Consider the following 19,551-nt stretch of genomic DNA (forward strand, 5'->3'; position numbering starts at 1 on the left):
TTGATTTTTTTCTTCGATTCCAATTAAACAGATATGGACTGATTGGGACACAGCAAAAAGTCTATTTATGATTTTTAAAGATGTTCAAATTACGCAGGAACCGTCCTATATTGTTCAAGTAGTGTACATGTACATCCAACCGTAAACTTCCTTTTCCTGCTTTTCGTTTTCAGTGGAATTCTTTGCTTTTCAGGAGAAATTTATAAATTATAGCACCAAAAAACAAATTTTTAATAATTTTTACAAAACTAAAATGCTCCATACTTAAATCCATTTAAATGACATGACTATCTTCATACAGAGATTTTTGAATCTGTAGAAATGAACCTGTATTGTGTTGAAAACTACTCACTGTAGACCGTGATATTACCCCGAGGGTATAATTATCACATCTGGTCCTGTATAAAATGGCAGCAGTCAGGGTATCTTGATTAAATAATAAGAAACACACAAAGATTTAAATAGACAGAGACACAAAGGGCTTAATTACTCGTGTGAATCATGTACTAAGTATGTTGTTAAACTTTTCCCTCGCCATTCGATTTGGTCCCTCGCTTCGCTCGGCACCAAATCTCATGGTACTCGGGAAAAGTTTACCAACATATACTTGCTGCATAGGTAAGAGAAGTTGACGATTGTAAAGTTGTAGTCAACACGTTTATCATAGAGCTTGGTTGTTAGATATAACCATCAAGTTTTTTCAAGTAAAATATCCAAATATGAAACAGATGTATCAGATTCTGTGGTATTTTATATCTCAAGCTCACCGGGATATATCGTATGACAAGAATGGATATTACCATTGTTAATTGACAATACGTCGTCGATTTATCTACATGTCGAGTTGGAGGTCACAGCAAGTGTTTTCTTCTTTTCACGTATAAGATTTTGGACACATCATGCTTCACATGAATATAAAAATTTGTCTGCTAATAACGGGGCTCAATTGGTACTCAAGGGAATTCAAATTGATTATTGGAAGACCTGGTCTCCAAAAACAACATAGTGTATATATTGTCAATCAGAAACCCAGGCATTTTTCTGATGTCAACTTCAGAGTACAAAAACAACATAGTTTAGATATTGTCAATCAGAAACTCAGGCATCTTTCTGATGTCAACTTCAGAGTACTTGTGTGTACAATCAAAATGTTCTTTAACAAAATAGTTTTGCAAATGACCAATGACAAGGGAAGTAAATTTACGAGTTCCATTTTTATTGAAAAAGCAGCTATCAATGATATCAAAAAGCCTTGACTTTAATTTTGATTTTGTAGGAAGTTGAAAAGTAAGTTTTTAAGCTGTTGATTTTGGTAAAATTTTGCTATTTCAAATGTTCCAAAAGTTCCTTGGAATTTTAAGTATCCGACATCTGATTTACACCACTTCTTGAATATATAGTTGCACAGTACTCTTGAAGTGTCTCCTTCGCTACTGTTAATTTCTTAGTGAGGAGTAAAGAAAGAGGTTTGGTTGAGCATTTACTGGAACTCACTATGTATCTTTGTTTGTAAGGATTTTTATGAAGTTAGGGATTCAATATAGATACTGTAGTTCAAATTCATTTTGGTTCTTTAGGATACTACTAGGCTACATACATTACTACTCAACATTTCTTCATCCATGAATTCAAATCCCCGCGCGAACCAAGAGTTTTTACTGAAACCACGAAAGGTTGACCCCACGAAAATATGTGATTTTACAGTACTAGTATTAAAAATATTCAAAACTGACATATGATTTGGAAGAATTTCTTCCTTAGAAAGGGAACAATTAATATACGTTGGATTATCACTTGTAAAATAAAATCCAAGTTCTTCTAAAATGCAATTTATATGATTAAATTATAGAATACAAATTGGAACCTAGAATACAAAAAACTGTACAATACAAATGATTCTTTACCAATACAAATGGAAAATATAGAATGCAAATAAATGTTATACAATTCAAATGGAAAAATATAGGATACAAATTAGTAATTATACAATCCAAATGGAAAATTATACAATAAAAATGAAAAATTGAACAATAGCAATGGAAAAGATAAAAATATTACAAGGTTTGACATGCCATACTGAAGTTCCTTTTCACTAATGTTACCAATAGGCTTAGTATAACGTATATACTAGAACACGCTATGTATATAACATTGTTTGTAAGAATTTTTATGAAATTTAGGAATCCGGTAAAAAACATAAACATTGTAAATTTATAGGTTAAAGTAGCATCAACAATTTATGCATGAATTTTCTTCCTTAACGTCTCAAATGTGTAGACATAGGGTCAGTAAAAGCTACAATGTAAATTTATGGGTTTTAATTACGTCTAAATTTTTTTATATTGCTTTAAAAAAATTCTTACATTATGCAAGACAATATGCAACTTATACTAATAATAAACAACCATTCCCCTAGGAATAATTAACAGTTAGGTTTTCGACTTCATGCATTAGGCAGCTGCTTTATAGATAAAAATGGAACTTGTAATTTTTTATTACCTTGTCATTAGTCATTTGCAAAATTATTTTGTTAAAAAAACATACTGATTGTACACGATTTGGTTCTACAAGTGTTAATCCATCTATTGCTCATAGCTCCACTTCAAAGAAAACGAGTCTTCAAAATTATATGTAAAATAAAAACATGTATATTTTCAATATTTGTAACAAGAAAATTGAATTTGAATTTGAATTATTAAATATTAAATTAAATACTATAGTAAACAAACTTACACATGTACTCAGTTCCAACTCTTAAGATCAGTCTATGTACTCAAACCATTATTTATACAGAGGTACACTGTACATATAAACTTCCAAGGGATTATTAAAGATCTCTAAAACTGGTGCGATAAAACTAATAAATTTATATATAGTCGATGTTTACAAAAATTATATAAGGAACATAAAGTAACTGAAAACAGTTGTAAAATAACTTGAGGAAAATAAGGATTACATGTATATTTTTAACGAAAACAGTAGGATTTGTTTCTGAATATTTAGTAGAAATAGAGAGTTTTTTTCCTATTATTAATGTAATGTAAGTTAATACTGGCTAGCTAAAACTAATAAATGTTATTTTGTCTCTGTGTATTTAAATTATGCCGAATTATTCTTGCATCTTTAAAGAATACCAAGGTAGAGGATTAATATTTAACGTATAACACTTGCAAATATTCATCGAGTGAGTAATTGTCACGGCTTTGTTTGATTTCTTGCATTTCTGATAATATTATCAAACCTACGCAGCAAGAAAATAAGGGTTGTGCTGTGTGAATTAATAAAATAAAATTTACCATTACTTCCGTTTTTTGCAGCTTATATGTTCGGCTCATAACGGGATACTAAAGATCGACATCTTAAAATTCATCTATCATGTAGCAATATCAAGATATATTGGCAAGCTCTGACGTCATCGCTCTACTCCGTCTCCCCGCTCTGAACCCCCTATGCCGAAAAATAACCCATCCTCTGCAACAGAGAAAATGGCGTCGTGAGTGAAAATGAACACAAACAACAGTAGTTTTGAGCACAGCCCGTCGGTGAGTGAGGATGCTAACAGTTCATGGGTCCAGTCCTGTGAATACGAGCTCACGGCCTTACCCGATCTTCACTTGGGGGCAGGTTTGTAACAGCCATATCTACAATAAAGGAAACTGACATTATTCTATATTTTTGGTTTCATTGAATGGTGTCTCACCTCGCACCATGTTGTGTATTACATAATAGCAATGTAGAAATTCCACGAGAGGCGAGATTACAAACATTCTTTACCCGAATTATGTGGCTTTGCTCGCAGAATTTGACTCTCATGGCATAGTTTTTATCACGGTGTTTACTGTTACATATGAGTCACAAATTTATAAATATTTGATTTTTGTGTTTTGGTTCTTTATTTATATTTCTCGAAAACTCGACAGCTTTGTTTTTTGCCTTGAATTATTTGGAATATCATAAATAAAGTCTTTGAAACTTTGATTCTGTTGGTATAAATTCCGATGATTTATCTTTTTTAATATTTTAACGTCATCCAGAGGGCAGTGTTGAACTCGGCAACCTGGTGGAAGATAAGGAAATAGCGGCACGTGCAGTGGCCTTTGTTGTCAATAGCACCAGAAAGGGCATAGTCCCTCTCTGTGCTGACGTGGCCAATCTTCTGAGAGCCAAACGAAGGTAACAGGTCAAAGGCCAAAATGGTACTTCTCACGTTTAAAAGAGCTATAATAATAAGTTAAAAAGAACTCCTTTAAGTACATGTACATTCATTTCAGACTCGAAAAGAAAGTGTTCATCTTGAAGAAAGAGAAGGATTTTCTCCATTCAGCGTCCTCGTTAAGTCGACAGACTAGTCATTCCATAAGTCCAACTCCGGCCTCCTACAGCTCAGAGAAAAGTGCCCAGGCAGAGTTCCTATTTAACCTCCCCTCTGTACGTGTAAAATGTACCAAGACACGAACCTCAGATTTGTATAAATAACACCGTAATTTACTCAACTGTTATCCTCCATTTTACAGGATAGAAACAGACCTTGTTCTCGATGCAGTCAGTGTTCAACCATCAGCAGCTCTCCAAATTTTGATAAAAATCGACAAAGACTCTCCAGTCTGCAGTACTCACCCGCCAGTAGTCATGGAGACGAACCAATTAACAGACGACAATATTCTCTTCGTGGAAAGCGTTCACGGTCTGAAAGCTGTGATGGTAAATTGTCTAGATTATTAAAAATAAAATAATATAATCGTTTGTTCGAGAAAAAATATAAAATATAAAACTGTGGCAAGTAATAGGAATTTTTTTTTACCCAAACTGACCAAGGGTGCAAGATTGGAGATGAAAGCAGTAAAAAAAAGAACCGTCTTAAAATTTTGCAAAATGAGAAAAAAAAATCACAGGGAAATAAATGTCATCTTCAAAAATTTAATATTGTTCACACAACTATCTAAAGTTTAAATCATAACTATGAAGTTTCAGTAAGATTACTTTAGCCATCTACGAGAACTAGTAAAAAATTACCCGACTTCGAATAATATACCTGTAGATCAAATTAGAGAGTTTAAAAATAATTTTTTTCAATAAAAACAAACTTTTTGCAGCTCTCAAAGAGCATCCTTTTTGCACAACGGAAGCAGAGGTACATGCGGAACCAAAGGATATTGAATTCAATTTCACTGAGGTTAATGAAAATGGACAATTACCAGACGATAATAGTTTGAAAGATGATATATTCGAATGTGATAACACGGACGATAAGTCGGAGATGGAAAATAAAAATCAAAATGAATGTGAAATGAATGAAACTGTACAGAATACAGAATCTGAGAGAAAATTTACACAAAACGAACAAACTCCAAAAAGTGATTCTTCCAATAAAGACGGTACTGAAACTTCAGCGACGGTGAAATCTAAGGGAACAAACTCCAACAAGAAGAAGAGTGCATCATCCGACAGAGACTGCGAGAGTAGTATACAACATAATGAGATGGATTACAGAGAAAGTGAAATGTGTGAGAGACAAGGCTCGGGGGAGCTAATTGTTGAAAAATATCAATCGTAAGTTGGAGCCGTCAGTTCATAGAATGCTCTAGAATGATAGTGTATTTTGATATTTTCTGTATAACTCTCCAATAAAACACAAAAATACATAATAACATAGTATTTGATTTTTAATTAAAGTACGTTTTTGAAGAGTTGCATCCATTTTTTTTCTTTCAGAGTCACAACTACAACAGCAGAGAAAAGTTTAGAAGACAAATTTGCTCAAAGTAAGCATAAATAATCAAATACTAACGAAACGATACCAAGTAGTGCTGCTATATTATACATATATATCAATATATTAAACATATCACATCCTTATTTTTGAAATATTTTAATGAATATTTTTTATAAAGTTGGAAAAACATTCAAAGTCTATATACAGCACACTCTATTGTGTTATAGATCGAGGCAGAGACAAAGGGTAATTTTTGAACATAATTAACATGGAGTTAATGACACTGGAGAATGAAGAAAAAATTATGAATATGATTCCCTAAAATATTTACTTAAAGATATAATTCAACTAAATTTACGCTTAGAATATTTTTATCAAAAAGGTCCTAAATATAGGGAATCCCGATCCTTCAATTGGCGTCGGAATTTCATAAATATTATGGATTCTGTTGAAGATTACGCCAGGCGATGGGCCATATATGAAAAATAAGACATTGACACTTTGTCAGAATGGATTAAATGTATCAGATCCATGTTAAAATCACGTATTAAAAGATTGAGGGACAATATGAAAACCATCTATCCTACTGTATTCAATAATCCAGAAGTGAAAAAAGAATAAGATTAATAACATGATCAGTACGTACTGGTCCCTGCTGACAAAGCAGGTAACAGCATCTTTGTTTGTAAGGCTCATTATATAAATTGTATTTTAGAAGAACTTGGATTTAATTCTACAAGTGGTAATCCAACTTATACTCATAGTTCCCTTTCTATGGAAAAAATTCTTCAAAATCACATGTCAGTTTTGAATATTTTTAATATTCCAAAGAACCAAAATGAATTTAAACTACCATATGTATATGGGATTCCAAAACTTCATAAAAAAAACCCTTACAAAGATACACAGCGGGTTCCAGTAAATTTTCAACCAAGCCTCTTTCTTTGCACCTCACTAAGATATTAAGAGTAATAAAGGAGAAACTTCAAGAGTAATGTGCAACAATATATTCAAGAAGTGGTGTAAATCAGATGTGGATACTTTGAAATTCCAAGGAACTTTTGGACCATTTGAAATCACAAAATTTTACCAAAATCAACAGCTTAAAAACTTACGACTTTTCAACTTTATACACAACCATTCCTCACGAAAAATTAAAATCCAGGCTTTTTGACATCATTGACAGCTGTTTCTTTTAAATAGAAATGGAACTCGTAAATCTATTTACCTAATCATTGGTCATTTGCAAAATTATTTTATTAAAAAGCATTCTGATTGAACATACAAGTACTCTGAAGTTGATATTAAAAAGATTCTTGGGTTTTTGATTGACGATATCGATGTTGTTTTTGGAGACCAGGTCTTCCAACAATATATTGGAATTCATATGGGTACCAGTTGCGCTCCTTTTTTAGCAGACCTATTTTGTACTCATATGAAGCAGAATTTGTGCAAAATCTTAGGCGTGAAAACATGAAAACACTTGCTGTGACCTTCAACTCGACATTTAGATATATCTACGACGTATTGTCAATTAACAATAGTAATTTCCATTCCTACGTCGATACTGGTGAGCTTGAGATAAAAGATACCACAGAGTCTGACACATCTGTTTCATATTTGGATATTTTACTTGAAAAAGACGTTAATGGTAATCTAACAACCAAGCTTTATGATAAGCGTGATGACTTTAACTTTTCTATCGCCAACTTCCCTTACTTACCTGCATCACCTGCATACGGAGTTTATATATCTCAGCTGATTCGATACACAAGAGCATGCTCTTCGTATGAAAAATTTCTGAAACGACGTAAATTACTGACAAACAAGTTGATGAAACAAGAATATCAACAGTCGCGTTTAAAGTCATCATTTTGTAAGTTCTAATATCGATACAATGACCTTGTCAGCAAGTACAATTTTTCATTAAGACAAATGCTGACTGACGTTTATTAGTTCAATATTTATACACTGAATTGACGACGGATTTTTTCTGATCATGACAATGAGCACACGGCGGGTGTGACCGGTCGGCAGGGGATGCTCACTCCTCCATGGCACCTGACCCCACCTCTGATGCTTTGGAGGTCCGTGTTTGCTCTGCTCCTATTTTGTATTGCTGTATGGACTTTTGATCTTGAATCTTCGTTATCTCCATATGTTTACATCCGCTGAATATTTTCCTTTATTTCTTAAGAAAACCCATTGCGTTAATCACTGCATGAATTACAATCGGCATGTCGCCTGCACAGATTTCTTGGTCAGTGGCTGTTCCATCAATGAAACGTATAAAGACGTTCGCATCATTAATACAATAATTAATCTTTTTAATCTTACTTTGAATAATTATTTAAACAGATATAAATATAAACAATAAAATGGTAAGCGGGTTATGTAAATTTTTTCTGCAATAGCTGCGACCATTAATTCTAGTAATAACAAACAAAGAAAGCATTTTATTGTTTAAATGTTTCATCAATAACATCAAAAGGTATGACTTTTCAACTTGATGCAAACTTACCCCCACGATAAGTCCATGTTTTCAACATCACAGCAAACTGATTTTCAGTACAAATGAAGTAAAATTACATATCCAGTCGATGGCCATCTGCAAATATTCTTTTAAAAATTATACATACAAGGGGCCCGAAGTTAATATTAAAAAGATGTTTTCTGGTTGTCATTTTTGGAGATCAATTCTTCCAACTATCTGTTGGATTTTCCATAGGTATTAATTGTACCCCGTTAGAGGCAGACCTTTTTTTGTATTCATATGAAGCTAAATTTGTTCAAAATCTTATACATGAAAAGAGGTCTCTCTCTGTGGCCCTCAATTCGACTTTAGATACCGCTAATTGATGACGTTTTATGAATAAACAAGATTCATTTCCATTCCTACTTTGATTCGATAGGTCCTTTTGAGCTCAACACCACAGAGACCGACGAATTATTTAGATATATTACTAGAGAGGGACAACAATATCAAAATAACATGAAAACTTTATTTTAAAAACTTTAAGGCTTTAATTTTTCTGTCGTTTACTTCCCTTATTTAAATCACAGTGACACGGTATACTAGCTATTACTATCTGCATGTAAAGGAATGTCTCCAAGTCGATTCGGTACGCAAGAACATACATACGAATAATTTCTAAAACGAGACAAGCTCATAATATTTAAGTCGATGATACAAAGATTTTAACAGTCTCGTTCAATGGCAACATTTTGCAAATTCTATTGTCCCAGTAATTAAATGGTGAGATAATACAATCTATCTTTAAGTAAAATATTTACTGACCTTTTCATACAAATTGTAAAGCAACTATTTCCACACTGAACCATCTACTGATTTTCCCCTTTGCCCAGTCAGGATAAGGTGTGATCGATTGACAGGAAAATCGTATTCCTCCATAGATCCATAGAACCTGATCCCACCTCTGATATTTTTTACTCTGCTCTAAAGCATACTTTAGAACACTATTACTGTTCGTTGTCTTCATACTAGTATTTCATTTCCAGAAGACTCGAGCTTGATTATTGTTCATTATCTTCATTTTTCAAATTTCACTCTTCTTTGACTGCATATATTCAGGATCTATAAAATTTCAAATGAGTAAAATGAGGGAAAAAGTACACTTTATCATCTTTTGTTTCATGTAAGTAATTTTATTAGTCATCACATTACTACCCTACAAAATATCGGAAAAGTCACAAACAGAAGACTTTTTGAGTATTTCAGACTGTGAACTCTCGATAGTTTGGATCAGAAAAGCTCTATACATTTTGAAAATTTGGCTTTCCGTTAATGTGTGTTAAGAATATGATTTACTTCTACATATCTTATTTTATATATTTTTCTATGTTTAACGAAATATTGTAATTACAATTTTCTTTTAAATGTAGGTATGTTGCTGAATTCAAAATTAACTGAAGAATTGGGTGCTGCGAAGAAAGAAATAGAGATTCTGAAGAAACGATTATTAGAACTAGAGGTTGGCAATTTTAAAGCAATACATGTATAAAAAAAGTTCTTTGGAGTTATATATTTTTTATCTATATAGACGGATTATTTGATTTTACTTATTTCTATTTAATCTACATAGCCCTACAAGATCGATAGTTGTACGTACGATAGATTGATAATTGAAAATGAAGTAGGGGGAACCAAACTTGAATACCTGGAAAAGAAATCGCTTAACAACAATAATCGACAGACTAAATGTAATGAAAAGTAAGTCAGATTATGTTCATATGAAACATCATGTAATTAGAATTTAAATACATGTATTTCCACCGTTACAACTGCAAGAATGTCAAAAAACAAGGATGAATTTCAGGGTGTACATTTGTCGGGATGTAATGTTTTCTTTGTTCAGGTATCTGAAACATAAGGTGACACCAATATCTCCCTACCTGTCCCAACCTCTGTTTGGCTGTAAATGTAGTGCGTGTGAAGCCGTGTTCTCGAGTTCGGAGTACATATGGGAAGCCGACCAAGCTTTAACAGAGAAAAGAACCTTCTCAGTCAGGTCTGGTATTAAATGTATTCATCTGAGACTGTGAAGATTGTCAGAAATATAGTACTTATACACTCCTTCTGCATGTTACTAAAGGGTGTAGCTATTAATTCATTGACATTAAATTCTCTCTTTAAAACAGTCATTTTTTATTTTACCAATTTATCATCTTGAACCATATAAATGAACATGCTATCTCAGCGAATCTTATGCATTTTTAGGTCACCTGAGTAAACTCAGGTGACCTATTGCTATCTGTTTTCGTCCGTCGTCGTGCGTCGTGTGTTGTGTGTTGTGTGTTGTGTGTCGTGCGTTAACATTTGAACATTTTCATCTTCTTCTCTGCAACCACTGAACCAATTTCAACCAAATTTGGCAAAAAGCATCTATGGGTGAAGGGGAACAAAAATTGTGAATTTCATGGTCCCTGCCCCCCTGGGGCCTGGGGGGTGGGGCAAAAACCACTAAAATTAATGCAATCTTTAAAAATCTTCTTCTTTACTCCTGGACATCAAGCAGTTAAATTGTTTGCATGATTGTAATCAGCATGGAGTCCTCTACCAAAATTGTGAAATTCATGGCCCCAGGGTCAGGAGTTCTAGTGCTAGGGCGGGGCTAAATAAGTATATAGTGAAAATGCATTATTTCTTTTTAAATCTTCTTCTCTGCTACTGGGTATTAAATAAACCAACTAAGTACATAGTTATGATGAGCAAGAGTGCTTCTACCAAAATTGTGAATTTTATGGCCCCAGGGTCAGGGGTTCTGGTGTTAGGGCGGGGCTCTATAGATTATATAGTGAAAATACATGAATTCTTTGAAAATCTTCTTCTCTGCTCCTGCGCATTAAATAAACTAACTAAGTGCATAGTTATGATGAGAAAGAGTGCTTCTACCAAAATTGTGAATTTTATGGCCCCAGGGTTAGGGGTTCTGGTGTTAGGGCGGGGCTCTATAGATTATATAGTGAAAATACATGAATTCTTTGAAAATCTTCTTCTCTGCTCCTGGGTATTAAATAAACTAACTAAGTGCGTAGTTATGATGAGCAAGAGTGCTTCTACTAAAATTGTGAATTTTATGGCCCCAGGGTCAGGGGTTCTGGTGTTAGGGCGGGGCTCTATTGATTATATAGTGAAAATACATGAATTCTTTGAAAATCTTCTTCTCTGCTCCTGGGTATTAAATAAACTAACTAAGTGCATAGTTATGATGAGCAAGAGTGCTTCTACTAAAATTGTGAATTTTATGGCCCCAGGGTCAGGGGTTCTAGTGATAGGGCGGGGCTCTATTGATTATATAGTGAAAATACATTAAATCTTTGAAAGTATTCTTCTCTGCTCCTGGGTATTAAGCAGATGAACTACCTATATAGTTATGATGAGCAAGGTTGCTAATCTTCCAGAATTGTGAATTTCAAGGCCCCAGGGTCAGGGGTACCATAGGGGGGACTGTACTTATATACTGAAACTGGATGAATTGTTTGAAATCTGCTCCTTGGTATTAATCAAATATTTTTGAAAAGCAAGGGTGCCTTTTCAAAAATTATGCAATGTGTGTATCTAAGCTTAAGGGTCAGGGGTTGATGTGTGATAGGGGCATTACTGATTATTGCTGAATATTACTGATTACTTGAAATGCATTTTTTGTTCCCCTACCCTGCCTATGGGTATTAAGTAAACAAACTAAGCAACTGCTAAGTGTATTGTTATGATGATCAATGGTTCTTTCAAAACTGTGAATAGCATAGCATCTGGTTTAAAACATGAATCAAATTCAATCACTGGAAAGTTGTTGCATAATGCTCAGGTGACCTATAAAGCCCGTGGGCCTCTTGTTATATCTAGTGGATTATATTTTTCAGTAAAGTTTTTATTGTTTCATGTCTTTTACTTTTTTGAAGGCGTAAATAAAATGGTCATATAAGAGTTGTTGTTAACATTCAAATTTGATTGAACGTATTAGACTGAAAACAGCTAATTTGGAAGAGAATAATTGAATTTCAACTAAAATGGTTAAATCAGCTATAAATAGGGCTGGGCAATAATATCGATATTTCAATATATTGCAATACAATGACAAAGAATATCGCATCGCAATACGATTTTGTAATATCGATATATTGGTAATATACTTACATTAAGAAAATTTGTCATTAAAAATAAAAATGGACTTATGAAAGTTTGTTATTAAGCCAAACAGTAAGTCAGAAGTTGTTTTGTTGGAACATTTCAGAGCATAACTTAACTGAAATCAACAAGATTTTTTCCATGTTGGTTACTTATCATAGTTATGTACATTCTGCATGTAAATTAAAGTAAATTTAGTACGAAAATGCCATTTTTATTACCTTGAAAATATTGCAATACATATCGCAATACGGTTTAAAATATCGCAATACCAGGTATATCGCAATACGAAATCTCGGGCCAATACCCAGCCCTAGCTATAAACTAGTGGTATTAAGCATCATGTACAGTTCAAAGACATGGAACCCAAATAAAATCCTGGGAAATACGAATTTTCTTCCGAGACATTCACAAGAGCATGACTGCTAACTTTAATCTTACAATAAGCTTCTAGAAAATTGTAGCCCTATGATTTGTATTTTTAGTCACAAACTACAAGTACAGCTGAATGATCACGTGGTCGCTAAAGGTGACCGAAGCGGCCAAATTCGATATATTGGTCATCTGGACAAACAAGCACAATCCAATCTGTTGTTCGCTGGACTGGAACTGGACCTCCCAGGTAAGATGACCACCAAGTCAAAGGCAGAGTATTCACGGCGTTAATGTAAGTATGAAATAAAACAGACCCAGTCTAAGGCAAAGAAACCAATGCATTCACGATGCAGTTGTAAGTATGAAATAAAATAGACCCTGTCCAAGGCCCAGAAAATGCATTCACGGTGTTATTTTCAGTAGAACTCGTAAATCTACTTATCTTTTCATTTGTCATTTGCAAAATTATTTTGTTAAACACAATCTGATTGTGTACGCAAGTTCTTTGAAGTATTTAAAAAAAAAAGATGCTTGAGTTTCTGATTGGCAATATCTGTGGATTTTGTAGACTAGGTCTTCCAACAATCTATTGGAATTCCCATGGGTTCCAATGGGGCACCATTATTAACAGACCTTACTTTTTGTATTCATATGAAGCAGAATTTGACCAAAATCTTATACATGAAATAAAGGAAACACTTGCTGTGGCCTTCAAGTCGACATTTAGATATATCGACGACGCATTGTCAATTAACAATAGTTACACTATATTAGTGTTTCCATTCTCATGTCAATACGATATATCCTGATCAGCTTGAAATAAAAGATACCACAGAATCTGACACATCTGTTTCACATTTAGATATTTTACTTAAGAAAGACGTTAATTGTTATCTAATTACCAATCTTTATGATAAGCGTTATGACTAAAATTAATTTCAATCGTCAACTTACCTTACTTATACTGCATACGGAGTTTATATATCTCAGTTGATTGATACACAAGAGCATGCTCCACGTTTGAACAATTTCTAAACGAGGTAAATTATTGACAAACAAGTTGATGAAACAAGAATTCAGCAATCTCGTTTAATGCCATCATATCGTAAGTTCTACAGTTGAAACTATGACCTTTTCAGCAAATACAATTTATCATTGAGTCAAATGCTGACTGGCGTTTTTCATACTAATTGTTAGTTTATTATATATACACTGAATACCCGATCATGACAAGGAGCACACGGCGGGTGTGACTGGTCGGCAAGGGATGCTTACGCCTCCATGGCACCTGATCCCATCTCTGATGTTTTGGAGGTCCGTGTATGCTCTGCTCCTACACTGAATTTTGTATTGTTTTATGAACTTTGATATTGAATACTGTTCGTTATCTCCATATCCTTCATGCAGCAATATACTTGCTCATCTCCTGCATATGGGGTTTATATCTCTCAATTGATTCGATACACAAGTGCATCATATGAAATTGCTCACAAGCAAGAGCTATGTATGAACAATTCCTTAAACGAGGTAAATTATTGAAGAATATTAGCAGTCTCGTTTAAAGTCATCATTTCCAAAGTTCTATGGTCGATACAATGACCTTGTAAAAAATATAATTTATCACTGAGTCAAATGCTGACTGACGTTTTTCATACTAATTGTTAGTTCATTACATATACACTGAATTGACGACGGATTTTTCCGTTATTTCCCGATCATGACAAGGAGCACACATCGGGTTTGACCTGTCGGCAGAGGATACTCACGCCTCCATAGCACCTGATCCCAACTCTGATGTTTTAGAGGTCCGTGTTTGCTCTGCTCCATTTTTTTGTATTGTTTAATAGACCTTTAAGCTTGAATATTGTTCATTATCTCGATACTTTCAAGAAAAAACATAGGTCCAGTCCTAGGCAAAGAAACTTATCCATTCACTGCGCTATTGCAATGAAATCTAAAAAAAAATAGTCCCAGTCTAGGGAAAACAAACCTTCTTATTCATTTTGCTATTGTAGAAAATAATGAAATTTATAAAAGCCCCAGTGTAAGACAAAGAAACCAATACATTCACTGCGCTATTGTGAAAATGAAATAAAAATAGTCCTAGTCAAAGAAACCAATACATTCACTTCGCTTTTGTAAAAATGAAATAAAATAGTCCCAAAGCAAAGAAAACCAATGCGTTCACTGCGTTATTGTAAGTATGAAATAAAATAAACTCTGTCAAAGGCATAGACACACTGAATTTTAGTAAGTAGGAAAAAGTGTACATGGCAAGCCTGTATTCACTTGACTATTGTGAAAACGATATGAAATACAAATACACAAAATACTTTTTCAGTGGGGAAACATGATGGAATCCTCAATGGCAGAAGATACTTTAGTTGCCCCAAGGACCATGGAATTTTTATACCACTTCAAGAAATCTTATGTAAAGTTGGCAAAAAGGTAAAGACTGGAATTTTGGATTTTCTTTATGATTTAGGGGTTGTCTGTAAAGTTTCCTACTCCGTATTGCTTGTCTCTTTTTAGGTACCCAAAAAGACTCCAGGGCGGGAGGAATCTTCAAAGCTGCATCGAAAAAAGAAAAATGATAGACTGTGATCAAGCAAGTAGCACTGCTGTGGGGGAAGGAATTCACAAAATCGAGTCATTGTCTTGCATCGAGTAAACAAGTTCTGCTTTTATCTTGCAAAAGTGTAAACTGAGAAACAAAATAGCATTTACTTAAGTCATTCATTAATTTGTCTTTCATAGATGATTCACAATGGTATTCTGTTTACTGGTATATCGATAAAAGATGATACTTAAAAACATATCGAAATTGTTTATATTTAAGTGAAATGAAAATCTAAAGACTTGCTTGATTTGTGTAAGCAATATTCATATAAAAGGCATTCCTGAAATGTTGGAATGCGCTGAATATCGAAAGTGTTTGGAAAAATAAGGTTCTAGAGATAAATAATGTTAATGCTTTATGTTAATGGTCATGTGCAGTGCATTTTTAATAAATCAGCTGTAGATTTTTTGCATTTTTTAGGAAAGAACGAGATTTTATTCCTTAAACTTTTTACCATTATGTGAAAACAAATTGATTGAATCGACTTTTTGGATGACAGAAATGATCATAACTCGGTGCATAATGCTGAATAGATTTAAATGTCATTACTTTATTGTGTATAAGAGGTGACGAAACAACAAATGGTACCAGTTCCTTTGTACAGATTTTTACAATCTATACATTTTAAAGTGACATTTTAATTAATCAAGGTATTAATTACTTACATTGATTTTAAACCACACGTTTATGAAGTTGTCAACTGTTTAATCATACTGACCTTAACATTAATATTTATCTTATTTTCTTTAATAGTTGAATGCAAAATTGCATTTTTTCCCTTCAATTATTAATGATATTAATTATCTATGAGTAAGATACATCATAAAATCGATTAATTGTTTGGTTTTTGTCAGATATCAATAACAGTCACGATTGTCTTTGTGATGGTTGTGTCCAGTACTGTCACAAAATATTCTCATAATAAAATATCCTACCGATTTCGTGTTTTCAGGAAGGATGTTTTTCTGCTTGTGAGATTCCTAAACGTTCTTTTTGTAACTCAGTTCCATTCTTCAGTCAAATTCTATGTATTTTTTCTGAATTAATTTCTTAGATTTCCACTCTTGACTTATTTGTTTACGAGGGGTACTATTCGATTGCTTTTCCTATGATATATCTTTGATCAAGTATTAATTTTTCATCAATATGAAATATCGACATATATCCATAAATTTTCAATACTGTTAAAAATATCAGTGTTCAACAAGTATTAGTTTAAATGTTAAATCAAGTAACGCTTCAAAGTGATTACCATTGCACGTTTAAAGATCACTATTAAGTGAAAACCATTATATCTTTGTATAACTCCGTCCAGCTACATATCCTAGTAGCAAACAAAAAACATCACTGCAATCAACTAAGCATCACTATACAAACAAACAAAACATAATTGTATGGACAAACAACAAAACATCACTATATTAACAAACAACAAACATCACTATATTTACAAAATATCACTATAAATAATAAAACAATCAAAGTAAACAGCCAACAAAACAAAACTATAAACCAAACAATAAAATATCATAAATAGATAACAAAACGTTACTAAACAATCAAGCATCTATAAAAGACATACACAGAATAAAACAAATTAAAAAACCAATAGACAAGCATTAATATACTGCATAGGCAAAAAGCTGAACGATACTTTACACACAAACTATGAAAACCAACAACAGAACCTTGCTATGAAAACAACAACAAATCGTCAATATGTTGCTTAAACAAACAAGAATACATCAATATATATAATAATACAATGTAATAAAACAAATAACAAAACCTCACTCTAAATAAACAACATAATAACATAGATAGAACATCAATACATTAGTAAACAGCAAAACATCAATGTATTATAACATAGGACATCAATACAATTTTAAAAAATCTCTCTTTTGAACATAATGGAGTTTTATCTTTAACATGAACTGGCCAAAATATTTATTTATAAATAAAACAAGCACTTTAAAAAAGTAACAATAATCATCACGACAACACTATTAAATCAACCATCTATTTTTAAAAATCATACTGTAAAAGAACAAAACATAAAAAATAGCACAACAATCAACCAACATCATTGCAAACAAACAATCAACCATCACTGCAAGGTTAACACTTTACTTGATTTTTTTTTTTTTTTTTTGCTGCGAAGTTCTCACATTTCACTGTATGCTGATAATGATGTATTTTTTAAACCTTTAGTTTAAACCAAAAAAGAGAGAGATTAGCACTCATCCTTTGAATTATCTTGTAATATATGAACAAATTGATTTTGGAAACGATTTGTAATTGGTATGAAAACGAAGGCTGAATTTGAAGCCTGAATCATTGATACCACCCGAGCTTTTGTTTGATATTAATTTATTGTAGTCCGTAGTTCCTCACAGAGTTTGTATAATGACCAAAAATCATATTTTTATGATTTTCATTTTAAATATTAAAGTAAAGCTTTTTGCTTTCTGTATATCAGACTGCTTTAAATTTTGTCAAATTTGGTGACTTTGACATTTTGTACAATGTATAGTTACAAATATCAATAAATTGTGCATTAATACATTGGTTTGTGTTATATTTGGTGTACGTTCACCAGAAAGTTGTTCACAATGTGAAAGTATATAGTTAAAATTCTTATAGTAGGCCTTTTTGGTAGCCTTCCTCTGAAAAGCCAGTGCTTAATCACCCAGTACGATTTGGTCAAAGCATTGAAGGGTTAATTAAAGATTTCTGGGGAAATACGATCGACCTGCCTTTGAAATGAGTGGGTCTTTTGAATTTTATTATTAAAATGACAATTTAATGTCTTTTGTTTACTGCGCAAGACATCTCAATTTTAATGTACTTTTTTATCTGTATTTTACTACATTGCAAAATGGCCTACCACTAATGGTAATCCTTTGGTCTTTGTTTCTCTTCCACCAATAACAACAGTTTCCAAAACTACATTTCATAGTCTTAGAAATGAACTGTAACTGTTTAGTTTGCTTAGATGTAAATATGGGTAAAACACAAGATAAATACTGCTTAGACGTCTTGAAATGAATATATACATATGGACTATAGAAATAAAAAAAAAACAGCATTCAAACTCAGAGGTCCGTGGGAACAAAACATATCGGGAGCAGAGAGAACGGGGACCTCTGAAGATATTAGAGGTGGGATCAGGTGCCATGGAGGAGTAAGCAGACCCTATGACCGGTCACACCCGCCGTTTGCTCCTTCTCATGATCTTGAAAACAGAAAATCCATACAGATTTAAGTGTGTACAAATAATGGCCCAACAATTAGTATGAAAAACGTCAGTCAGCGTTTGACTTAATGATATACCAGTATTATAATTGTATTTGCTGACAAGGTCATTGTGTTGACCATAGAACTTGCGAAATGATAACTATATACGTGTATTCTTCTTTTTATTAACTTGTTTATCAAAAGCTTACTTCAATTTATAAATTTTTCACACGTAAAGCATGCTTTTGCATATCGAATTAACTGGGAGATGCATGTGATTAGGATGTATTGCTACAACAGAAAGTTGACGATAGAAACGTTGGAGTCAACAAATTAAATTTATCATAAAGTTTTTTGTTTGGTTACCATTAACGTCGTTTTTAGTCAAATATCCAAATATGGAACAGACCAAAAGACTAGAGCACAAATACAGACACATTTTATGTGTTTACTGGAATTACAGTAATTTGATGCTTACACCTCATTGAAAGCAATGAAAAATATTTCTAAGCTTGTCATCAGCGAGAGTTGACGTTTGTTGCTATAAACGATCTGTCAAAGTCATCGTCAAATATATACGGAACATGCCGATGCATGCAAAGATAGAAAAGATTAGGCCATTTTTTTTAAAAGCTATAGAATACTAGTAAATCTATTTTTTCAATAAGTGCAAATATTTCATTATACCAAAAAAACCTTGTTTTATTTAAACTGAGTGGAATTTTGTTTAATAATCTTGTTTTTGAGTGGTAATTTCTGTAGAAACGTAAAGCCCATTATGTACAAGATTTAGATTATTCTTTTATCTTACATGAAAACAGAAGGCTTTCCAGACGTGCAAGAACAGAATGCTACCTAAGGAGTCTAAAAATCAATTCTATAAAAATGCAAAAATCAAATGTCTATAAATATATTTATTCATAACAACTTTCACAAATCTATGTACATAAAATCACA

At 32.8% G+C, this 19,551-nt stretch overlaps 1 protein-coding gene across 3 annotated transcripts; it reads left to right on the forward strand.

The window, feature by feature from the left end:
* Positions 1–3,255: 3,255 nt before the first annotated feature.
* On the forward strand, positions 3,256–17,242 carry LOC134275715 (uncharacterized). 3 transcript variants are annotated; one of them, XM_062757988.1, is made up of 12 exons: positions 3,256–3,624; positions 4,035–4,173; positions 4,272–4,428; positions 4,515–4,701; positions 5,094–5,285; positions 5,343–5,550; positions 5,713–5,762; positions 9,617–9,705; positions 9,817–9,944; positions 10,090–10,242; positions 12,845–12,981; positions 15,076–17,242. In XM_062757988.1, exons 1-12 carry the CDS (start codon positions 3,504–3,506, stop codon positions 15,264–15,266), a joined length of 1,752 nt encoding a protein of 583 aa, XP_062613972.1. In that variant the 5' UTR covers positions 3,256–3,503; the 3' UTR covers positions 15,267–17,242. The 3 variants fall into 3 exon arrangements, with proteins under 3 accessions (XP_062613972.1, XP_062613970.1, XP_062613971.1); XM_062757987.1 differs by having other exon boundaries at positions 3,286–3,624; positions 5,094–5,550; positions 15,076–15,182; positions 15,267–17,242; XM_062757986.1 differs by having other exon boundaries at positions 3,262–3,624; positions 5,094–5,550.
* Positions 17,243–19,551: the final 2,309 nt, after the last annotated feature.

This window comes from Saccostrea cucullata, unplaced genomic scaffold (assembly GCF_032062105.1).
Source record: "Saccostrea cucullata isolate Sc308-1 unplaced genomic scaffold, CSIRO_AGI_Scuc_v1 ctg419, whole genome shotgun sequence".
Classification (NCBI taxonomy): domain Eukaryota; kingdom Metazoa; phylum Mollusca; class Bivalvia; order Ostreida; family Ostreidae; genus Saccostrea; species Saccostrea cuccullata.

Bases quoted from the DNA above. Each gene is read 5' to 3' on its own strand.
- LOC134275715 (XM_062757986.1), top strand. From the start codon at position 3,504: ATGAACACAAACAACAGTAGTTTTGAGCACAGCCCGTCGGTGAGTGAG. The intron at 3,625-4,034 runs GTTTGTAACAGC...AACGTCATCCAG, and splicing joins CGATCTTCACTTGGGGGCAG to AGGGCAGTGTTGAACTCGGC. The intron at 9,945-10,089 runs GTAAGTCAGATT...TTCTTTGTTCAG, and splicing joins CAGACTAAATGTAATGAAAA to GTATCTGAAACATAAGGTGA.